Genomic DNA, 11,272 nt, shown 5'->3' with positions numbered 1-11,272 from the left:
CGGTGGAAACCAAACTGGACGTAATTTGCTTCATCCTCTTATTATGAGATGCCTTAACCATTGGAGTAATTGTTATCTGATTGAACAAAGTGAGGTCAAGTTTTATAGCGTACATAATCATCAGGTCATTAAGCATCCCCTGTAGGACGACCCCCTCTAATTTAGGAGTAAATGGAGGATTTCGCCTACGCTCCTTACGCTCGTCAGACGGGATGGGGTGATATTTTCGTTGAGCTGTTTTTTTACACCTATGTGTTCCACTGTTGGACAAAGGTCTTGTAAATCTCTCTAAGGTTGGGTTGCACCATCTTTCTTTAACTTTAGCAAACGTTAAAACTCTTATCAATCTCCTCACGAAAAACACCGGTTATGTTTAAAGTCACGGTTACAGAAAAGTGGTGCCACTCAGCCTGAGTATTTTGGCCTTAAAGCTAGGCCGTTTTCATGAGGTTCCATTGCCATTCTATGGTACCTACTTATGCTCATCATCGTTCAGCCTTGGTGTTCGATTTTTATCACCAGGTAGTTTCACCGTTCACCTTTTTTCTCAGTGACGGAGAAGTACGGTTAGCTTTTTTCAGCTAGAATAATTTCGCGTTAATTTTCCAGCGTTACTTCATTTCCAGGCTCACTTCATCTGGCGCTCCGCGATGAATTCCTTATGACTGCAGCGACCCTCTTGTAAAGTAGTGATGTTCGGTTCTTTGCAGTTTGATATCGATGGAAACTAGTATTGGGATCAAGATAGCATGAATTGAAGAGATAGGATTGACAGTGTCAAAAAGAGAAAGAAAGGTAATTCGATGTCGTTAGAAACGATGATTGATGGAGTGGAGAAAATGTTGCAAGTGCTAAAATAGAGTTTGGGCTTTTGACGCGAATTTTGAATGTAGGATAGTGAAAATGATAATGATGGGACATAGGTTCCTATTTGCATTATTTTCATCCAATCAATCAACTACCGATCGTGTATCGATAGTAAGTATCCTTCGAAGAGCATCACTACCGTAAAGTTAGCAACTTCTTTTTATTAATGAAGTATTTTCGAGGCTAAATTAATTTTGTCCGGCAAAGAGCCGTTAAAAGTTTATGGGCGGCGTTAACTGAGCAGCTGCCGACTGTCCAGTTTCGTTAACGCCTCGGAGTTTCTATCGGGAAAAACTTTAAGGTCGTTTGATGTTCGTTTACGGCCCCGCTGGAGGTCAATAACTGTATAAGGCGGTGTAAATATTGTACTTCATCGACGTGTTGTACAGACAACAACACTCTGTAATTTTGTTGTAGTAGCATACCTATTGCGGCTACAGAAGGTGTATGAGACTACAGAATGTTCAATAGTTATAACTTTTGAATGTTTGGAAAAGTTGAAAGTGGTGACTGCTTAAATTAAAGGAATAATAATCAATTACACAAATCTACTGCCCTCAGTTTTTAAAGCATCTTTATCTCATAAAATTTGGCATTTTAACACCTGTGTTTCTAGAGGCGGCATGTTCCTTTTAACCCCTAAAACTTAACTTAATCTGTAGTTATGAAATCACGATTTCCTATTAGTGTTCTTTCCCACGGAGACATCCCATTTATGCAGGAACTGTTTTTTGCAGGATCCAGTTTAGTAGTATTACCTACGTGTTTTAATATTAACATTCACAAGAACATCCCGTTCAATCCCGTGGAATTCGAATTTCAAATACACACGTGTGTGTGTTCATACAATACGGCCGTCATACGGGATACGTTTTGCGGGATCGCTGCATTACTGGATCCCGCAAAACTGAATTTCCGTAGAAAAAGGCCCTTACATGCGCGCGTTCACCTGTTCCATACTTCCATCCAAACAACGCATCATTCCCAAGTAGGTACCATGGAGCTGTATCGCGTGACGGAGCCAGTACTTCTCGAGTTATGGAGCCATTAGCCGCCCATGATCTGCTTTGATGGTTTCTGAAACTGGTAGGGCCAACGTCATCGTTTGGATACCAGATAACGATAAATTATTCGCAATGTTGGGGTTCACACAACCCATCATAAAAACTCTTTTATAGGGTTACCAATACTTCCATTTTCGTTTAAGTTTGTGTTACAGGTGTATATAAGGCTTTATTCTTACTCTTATCACTGAGTTCTCGATATTCACAACCTTCTGTTTAATGGGAAAATGAGATGGAGGAAAAAATAGAAAAGAGGAGCAATTTTTTCCATTATATTTATTATCGCACTTTCCAGTTTCATTCCGCGTAACGACAAAAATTTAAACTAAAAAAACCGGCCAAGTGCGTGTCGGACTCACGCACAAAGGGTTCCGTACCATTGATTTATGAAATTAAAATTATTATTTTTTAAAAACAATTTTCGTTGGTAGTTTTTATAGTAATGTACATCATATGTTTTTTTTAGATTTTTCATTTTCTTATTTTAGAAGTTAGAGGGGGGGGGACCAACTTTTTTCCACTTTGGAAGCGTCTGTCACGCAAACTATTCGGTTTAGAAAAAAAGTATTTTAGAAACCTCGATATCATTTTTGAAGACCTATCCATAAATACCCCACACGTATGTGTTTGATGAAAAAAAATTTTTTGAGTTTCAGTTCTAAGTATGGGGAGCCCCCAATATTTATTATTATTTTTTTATTTTTGCATCAAAATCTTAATGCGGTTCACAGAATACATCTACTTACCAAGTTTCAACAGTATAGCTTTTATAGTTTCGGAAAAAAATGGCTGTGACATACGGACGGACAGACGGACGGACGGACGGACGGACGGACGGACAGACAGACAGACATGACGAATCTATAAGGGTTCCGTTTTTTGCCATTTGGCTACGGAACCCTAAAAACTGGCTAAAAATGTCAGGTACTAAATTGGTTTGGCAGAAGATCTATTAATATTATTGTTTCTTCTCTTTGCTTGGTTTCTTCTTAAATATTCTTCTAAATACTGCTTTTATAACTAGTAAGGCAACTACTACCAAGGCAATGAGATCGAGGTACATTTTCTGGTACAAGGGTACGCTTAATGCTGGTGAGCGAAGATGGGGGGCGCCGTTAGTCTTGACCACGTGCTCCACCCAATGCACCAGCTCCTTACCAGGAGGCACTGGGCGGTCGTGGTATATCAGTGACAGCTCTTTCACTTTTTTGGAGTACCTGGAACAATTATACATACTTTAAAGCTGGTCGGACTTATCTCTCGAGTCAAGTAGGGATCCGAGAGTAATTGAGATAACTTACTTTGGATCTTGGATAATATCCTTTATAGCTGCTTCGAGCTCGTTTGCCATATCGTAGGACAGGTCAACTCTCTTAGCGAATCCTTTGGCCACAGCTCTGTTCACGTTGACAAATTGATCGCCAAAGACCGGAATGCCAATGATCGGCTTTCCAAAATGGATGGTTTCGGTGGTGGAGAGAAGACCTCCGTGCGTGATGAAGAGGATACAGTTGGGGTGCGCTGGAAGATGTAAATAGAATTAATATGGAACTTAGTGGATTTCAATTAAGATACGTAATGTGAGACTAAAGAAGAACTTAAGTAAGAAAACGTAGCGTCTGTACATGTGGATTAAAAGACCAAATTACCCAAGATACTTGGCTGCGGGGCCCATTGAAGGATGTGCACGTTGCTCGGCAGCCCAGGCAATGCCTCCTCAAATTTCCATATAACGGTGTGTTTTAGTTTTCCAAACATTTTCAGGAGACCCTGTTTTGTCTCGTCAGGAAGATCCTTGCTTTTGATGTTTGATCCCAAGCTGAAGTATATGACGCCGTGCTTGGCGTTGTCCATCAGGGTTTGTAAGTCCTGTATGAAATACAAAAAATATGTAATTCATTGGTATGATGAGAACTAGTTTGTAGGAGCTGATGATCACCATGCACGCGACTGATTGATGTCAATTGGGACAATCAAAGATTCCAAATGAAATGGAGCTTGGAGCAACTAACCTGAGGAAGCGGCGCTGACTTCGTATCAATGTGGTATCCACCAATGGGCTTTAAGCTCTGTGGCAACGTCATAGCCTGGCCTAATGACACGTGAGAATTCCCAAACATGAGGGAAGCGTTGAACACCAGCTCGTTGAACGATGGAGCCTCTCGACCTCTCATTTTGAAGTATGGAGTGAGTGTGGAGTATATGTTTTCCTCGGAACTATCTATTACGCTGAAATTTAAAAAAAATATCTTTTGGATGCGTCAAAATCTAAAACATACGATGCTTCATTGAGCAGCATGTTTAATCGAAAAAACAAGCCAAGTATGCTTAAACTTACAACTTTTTTAAACCCAACGTATAAACTCGACTCCAGAGCTCTTGAATTCGAACTAAAAATGAGAGTGGAGGTATATTAGAGGATAATATATCTGCTGTATAAGCAGGGCTGCTGGCTTCATCAAGAAGGCGCAGCACCAGCCAGTGTGGCTCGACGGTGGACAGCCAGATGTGTGGAACGTTGAAAATTGCTGATATCCTGAAAAAAAAACCTTTTTGCATTTTAGGTTGTTATAAACAATCAGTAAAATAGCAATTTAAGGATAATTAGAACATAGAAGATAGAAGCTCATGATAACAATAGAAATAATGCGACATGAGAAGATGATAATATGATGTAATTCACAGCCACTTGATGTTTTAATGTTAACTGTAAGCACTTTGACGACTAAATCAATGCGTTGACGAACAATGATGCTTTGGAGTAGCTCCTTCGTATTCACATGATGACGGGAATTTGGATTAAGGTTGTGGCGATGATGATGCTAAGCTTGGAGATGATGACAATGACTTACGCAGCGTGTAGCTCGGTGAACATCCACTCTGCGATGACGACGTCGAACTGCTCACTGGTGTCTGACAGCAGACGCTGGACGTTTGGGTTGTGGTACGTCAGGTTGTGGACGTCTAACATCATTTCAATGATGATGCGCATATTGCTCATATCCACTTCCTTTTTCTGCTCCATGTGGCTTTTGATGTTCATTACATCTCCTGTAAAGTTAAAGGATTTGGTATTTTTGCCAATTCACAACTTATGACAACACAAATAATAATTATCGAACTTTGAAGAAATACTTCAAATATTCCACAGTTTACCTGGATTTCTGTAAAATATGAGTAAATATGAAAGCATAATAAGCATAATATTTTTTTATTTTAATTTTAAATAGCTAAGATAAGATTGTGGTTGTAAATTAAGAGTAAGTATTGAATTTAGTAAACAAATCGGGTAGAGGAGAGGGTTTTTCTACGAATACACGCAAGTTACGTGGTGAAGAGAACATACCGTGACTTGTTAGGTATTTGAAATTGGCAGACACATCTATTTGCCTCAAATTTTTCGGTGCAGATTTCATTAGTATTGGAGTAATGTATGTAACCTGAAATAGTAAAATAATTAATGCATCCGAGTTTAAAAATGATACTGAATTATACTGCTGTTAGTGTACTAGTTAGTGTTATCATATTATCTACGGAAAGATTCAAATGGCTCATGGTGATAAGCTTTAGATTTGGAAATTTATAGATCATCATTATGATTAACATTTTTTACGATACTGATTATCATAGTGACAAATAAAATCACATAGTCTGGTTTCGCGTTGATAACAACATGTAAAAAACAAACGTTATCTTAATTTCCTTGTTTTGTATATTATGTTTACTAACAAAGATAAGAAATCAAACTTCGACAAAAGGTTATTTCAAAACCAGTTGCTAACCTTCTTTAGGTTAAATTTGTTAACTCTTTCGGTACGGAAATTTTATTATTGGATTTTTAATATTTCGTTATCATCATTAGGTCATTTGGTCTCCTCCAATGCAAGAGGACCACCCTCTCTAATAGGAGCAAAATGGCGGATTTGGCCCATACTTCACGGGTTATGAAGGCTTATGGCTTTTACGCAGAACGTCTTATTCGCAAAATGTCATTGCGAAAAATATGGCCACATTCTCAAAAATTCCCTTTCGCAAAAAATTACTTTCATGGAATATCATCATTTTGCGTATAATATGACTTTCTGCGTCAAAACCGGCCCGATGTTTGCTTATTTCTCCCTTACCCGCTTCTTTATTTCATGCTTCTTTTTTTTTGGAATTTCAATTGACTAAATATGAAAAATCTTACATCATGTCCAGCACTTGTCAAGTGCCGTACAACTCCTTCCCCCAGGATCGTGTGACTCTTCCCTGGCGTCGGGAACACCACGAGGATCTTGTAGGTATGCCCTGCTTGCAGGAAGGTAGCCACTAGTAGTAGCCAGGCGACTGATAACTTCTAAAAAAACGAATAAAGTAACAAGCCCTTTAATATAATAAGGTACTATACTTTAAATGAAAAATTTGAAAATATTTGAACTAAAATTTGCTTATTTCGAGCAAGGAAAAGCTTCCCTGCATTTGATTTCCTTTTAAGTTTTTGAAACCTAGGCGTTATTAACCTAAAAATGATTTGAAATAGTTTGGTGGATAACTCACCATTTTGTATATTATTTATAGGTCACTTAGTTTTATGTTCTCACAAAGACCACTGTGGATACGTCCGTCTGCGTACACCACACCAACAGTCTAGGACTCTACGTGTATGGGGTTAAATCAGTACTCCTGTTATATTCATATCGTTAATGTAACACTAATAATACATTTATGATAAAACACGATTGAGATAATAAAATATCATAATACATCAGTTGTCATGCAAATGTAGATTATGTCCAAATTATGATGAGGGCCAAAGTAGTGTCTTTTTAGAAAACTATAAAAAAGGGAAGGATTCTCAATCTCATTGTATGTTTTATTATTTGTATCTTTGTTATTTCAGAATACCATTCTTTTTATTTTGTAGCCAGGTTATATCCTAGATCTCCAATTTCGAAATTTCATCAAAATCTGTTCAGTGGTTTAGTTTTTAAATTAAAATAACTGGAAAATCTAAAACGAAATTGCTTGTTTCGGTTTCCTGTGACTTTCAGTGGTGTTCGTTGTGATTAGAAAACCCTAATGAACTAACGACAATCTTCATTGGTAACAACGAGATTCACCTTTAACAAAATTATATAAAGGGGAGACTGAGGAGAGTTGTAACAGAGGTAAGTTGTCAGTTGTCACATAGCTGATTTCTCGACGCCTGTGACATTTAGCAAGCTGAAAATTTCACGCAAACTGTGAAGTTTCGAAAAAGCAACGAATTCGCAAAGTTGCTAGCTCGATAAATAAACAACAACTCTCCTCGGTCACCTCTACTAAAACGCTCTTTCATAGCATGTTGGCGTCGGAAAATGTATAAAACTATAGGTACCACTAAGTATTATAATAAAATGAATTTTGAGTTTCAAAAATTCAAGTGAAAATTATCGGTCTCCATTGTCCCAAACAACTCTCACGTACCTACGATTAGGTATCGTATAATACATAAGGGAGAGTCCGCTAATTTGGACCACTTTTTTTCAATCTCATTTTACACCTAGTTTTCTTTTGTTTTTGCTAATGTCCATGGTATATAATTAAAGATACATTATTCAACTTACTATTTCATAAGTATTAATTAACATGATTGTTGTATATTTAGTACAAATCAACAAAGTACGAGTTCAGAGCTTCGGTCCAATTTAGCCAACCGGTTCGATAATTTGTACCACAGGGTTACTAAATTGGATTTCAATAAATTTCAAGCCTATAAAAAAACTATGGCAAAATATTATACGATACATTCTTAACAAATTAGGAAACGAAAAGGAACAGAGTTAATAACATAGACAATCGATATTGTTTTACACGTTATCACGATTTTGAGTACAAGTTTTGTAATTCCAATTATCGTAACGCACATTTGTACCTAATCTACTTTGCCAGTCTTTTGCTTTCATTTATTGTTTGTCAAACATAACTACGCTATTATAACTTCAAAATATGATTTACTAAAAAAAAGTTCAAAATCCTTTGGTAAAGTTCCATACAACTTGATGTGGTACAATTTAGCCGACTAGGTGATAGTGCTTTTAAAAAATCGGTAAAAAATATGACTTATAAATACCGAAAAATGTTTCAAATAATTGTAATCCACACTAATTTACGCTTCTAAATAATATATTAGAAACACCCTATGATTAAATTTAACAAAATTACAAACTAAACATGTATTGTCAAAAGTTACTTGAAAACAATGAAAAAATACTTTTCAAAATAAAACACACGTGTTTGTTGTCACGGCAAAAACCACATGGCCGATATTAATTGATTTTAGTTGTGTATCGCTGAGTGTTGCAATTACAGACATTCAATAAATACTTTACGAAATATGAGGGTGGTACAATTTACCCGGCGGTACAATATACCGAACTCTCCCCTAATATGTCAAATCATGACGACAAACATTTTTATACGATTAAGGAATTGATTTTCTGACGGTACTAAATCTCGTTATGTTAAATAATAAATTAAATGGGACGAATCCAGAACGAAAAATTTATATTTTTTTGAATTCAGTGTTTCGTCCCAGTGGGACGAACGTGTTGTTTGTGGGACGAATCACTGAACTAGCCGATTAAGGCACATCACCATGACGGGCAGTTTTGGTTACGATTATTCGTTGTCATCGTGACAAGCAATTTTTGTAAGAATATAATTTTATGCATGACAAGTTGTATCTTTATCAACGGCACACTAGTCGAACATTTGGCATCTTAAGTGGTTGTAATAGGTAATATTTCACAACAAATACGAGTATAGCTAGTACCTATTATTATTACTATAGTAAATACTGTGGGACCTTGGGGGAGGCCTTTGTCCAGCAGTGGACGTCATTTGGCTGAAACGAAAATACTGTGGACGGGGTACAGTGATCAAACTTTAAGACCATGATCTATGGACAATTTTATCGATGAAAATATTATGTACTTCAAATCGGAGATCTGGGGGATTCAATTTTTTTGTTGTCGATAGCGCCTGTGTGTATAAAATAGTACAGTAGTATAGTGTAGGAACGGAACGAAGAAGTACAAAATAAAAATGTAGAGTAATATTGTAGCTTAATTTTGTAGAATAGCTCAAATACTAGTAATACAATGCAAACAAAACGTACTTTATGGACCTTGTTTTTATGATACTTTACAGTGTAAATGGATAAAAAGTGTTATTTGTTGACCAGATGACATTGAATTCTGAGTGTATAGGTAAAGAAGGAATCTGAAAAACCTATTATTGGTTTTTTTTTTTTTTTTTTTTTTTTTTTAATGTGATAGGAGGCAAACGAGCAGACGGATCACCTGATGGTAAGTGATTATCGTCGCCCATAGACACCCGCAGACCCAGGGGCGTTAAAGGTGCGTTGCCGGCCTTTAAGGTAAAGATACGCTCTCCTCTTGAAAGCTTGCAGGTCGTATCCGTCCGGAAACACCGCAGACGACAGTCCATTCCACAGTTTGGTTGTACGGGGCAGGAAGTTTCTAGAGAAACGTACTGTTGTGGACTGCCAACCATCTAAGTGATGGGGGTGGAAGTGCTGTCGGGTAGATCGGTGGCGAAAAGTGGCGGCAGGAATAAGTCCGGATAATTCTTCGGAGCACTCCCCGTGATACATGCGATAGAAGATGCACAGTGAGGATACATCTCTACGCAGCGCCAAGGGGTCAAGCCGATCCGAAATGTCCTGGCAGTCAACGATTCGAGCTGCTCTCCGTTCAATGCGGTCCAGAGGGAGAAGCTGGTACTGGGGCGCACCTGCCCAAAGATGAGAACAGTATTCCATATGAGGCCGAACCTGCGCCTTGTAAAGTTGCAGACGATGGGCTGGAGTGAAATACCGTCTCGATCTATTGAGCACACCAAGCTTCTTCGAGGCTAATTTAGCCTTACCCTCTAAATGACCACGGAACTGGACTTCGCTCGATATGTCGACACCAAGGATTCCGATATTGGCTGAGGCAGTTAGGGGAGTGCTCTCGAAACAGCTGGTCTCTATATTTAGATTTAATCGATTACTGGCTTCAATAACCATCCTTGACTGCATCCCACTTAACACTAGGTGCGATTGTGGTCAAATACCTGCTTTGTTATGCTTAAAAGAAAAGCTAGTTATGAGGTTCGTTTTATTCTGAGCAAGGCGGTTACCCGACTGCGCCAGAAGGAGGGTTATTTAATACTAGAAACTGATACGGAGATAGTTTTTTCTTCGAGGAGGAGAGGAGAACATTTTGAGATTTGAATTGTTATATTTTAGAATAATCTAAATAGATACATGACATGAAAATTAAATAATGTTACAAATAACCTAAATGATTATTAAGTTTCGATTTGTACAATCAAACATCTCTACGTGCGATGATTATCATGTATCAAATCATGATTAGTGAGTGACGGGCAGTTTCAGTTACCTCAACGTCATCTTAATTAGCAATTCTGGTATCCTAGATCCTTTTATTTATTTACATAATAATACAGATTCTTTTAGACCTTATAAAATGAACAAAATGGAATGCATTAAAGATATTGACTATTTTTTTATTATTTTTTTAAAATCCCATTTTGATTGGAGACTTCAGCTCGGAAATCCCCTATTGTTTAGAGGCGTCAACTTGGAAATCCCCTATTGTTTAGAAGCTTCAACTTGGAAATCCCCTATTGTTTAGAAGCTTCAGCTTGGAAATCCCTTATTGTTTAGAAGCTTCAGCTTGGAAGTCCCCTATTGTTTAGAAGTTTCAGCTTGGAAATCCCATTTTATTTGCAGACTTCAGCTTGGAAATCCCCTATTGTTTAGAAGCTTCAGCTTGGAAATCCCCTATTGTTTAGAGGCTTCAGCTTGGAAATCCCCTATTGTTTAGAAGCTTCAACTTGGAAATCCCCTATTGTTTAGAAGCTTCAGCTTGGAAATCCCTTATTGTTTAGAGGCGTCAACTTGGAAATCCCCTATTGTTTAGAAGCTTCAACTTGGAAATCCACTTTTCTTTAGAAGCTTCAGCTTGGAAGTCCCATTTTATTTGCAGACTTCAGCTTGGAAATCCCCTATTGTTTAGAGGCGTCAACTTGGAAATCCCCTATTGTTTAGAGGCGTCAACTTGGAAATCCCCTATTGTTTAGAAGCTTCACCTTGGAAATCCCCTATTGTTTAGAAGCTTCAGCTTGGAAATCCACTTTTCTTTAGAAGCTTCAGCTTGGAAGTCCCCTATTGTTTAGAAGCTTCAGCTTGGAAATCCCCTATTGTTTAGAAGCTTCAGCTTGAAAATCCCCTATTGTTTAGAAGCTTCAGCTTGGAAATCCCCTATTGTTTAGAAGCTTCAGCTTGG

The 11,272-nt window shown here is 37.7% G+C and overlaps 1 protein-coding gene across 1 annotated transcript; it reads right to left on the bottom strand.

Moving 5' to 3' along the window:
• Positions 1 to 2,833: 2,833 nt before the first annotated feature.
• LOC135080145 (UDP-glycosyltransferase UGT5-like) lies at positions 2,834 to 6,575 on the bottom strand. The gene is made up of 9 exons (XM_063974831.1): positions 6,471 to 6,575; positions 6,121 to 6,270; positions 5,278 to 5,371; positions 4,784 to 4,982; positions 4,270 to 4,467; positions 3,944 to 4,160; positions 3,581 to 3,800; positions 3,233 to 3,452; positions 2,834 to 3,148 (listed from the first exon to the last, which is right to left on the bottom strand). Exons 1-9 carry the CDS (start codon positions 6,471 to 6,473, stop codon positions 2,890 to 2,892), a joined length of 1,560 nt encoding a protein of 519 aa, XP_063830901.1. The 5' UTR covers positions 6,474 to 6,575; the 3' UTR covers positions 2,834 to 2,889.
• Positions 6,576 to 11,272: the final 4,697 nt, after the last annotated feature.

The sequence above is a fragment of the Ostrinia nubilalis genome, chromosome 17, assembly GCF_963855985.1.
Source record: "Ostrinia nubilalis chromosome 17, ilOstNubi1.1, whole genome shotgun sequence".
Lineage (NCBI taxonomy): Eukaryota > Metazoa > Arthropoda > Insecta > Lepidoptera > Crambidae > Ostrinia > Ostrinia nubilalis.
The sequence above is the reverse complement of the archived record's forward strand: the minus strand, read 5'-3'. Positions and strand labels throughout refer to the sequence as shown.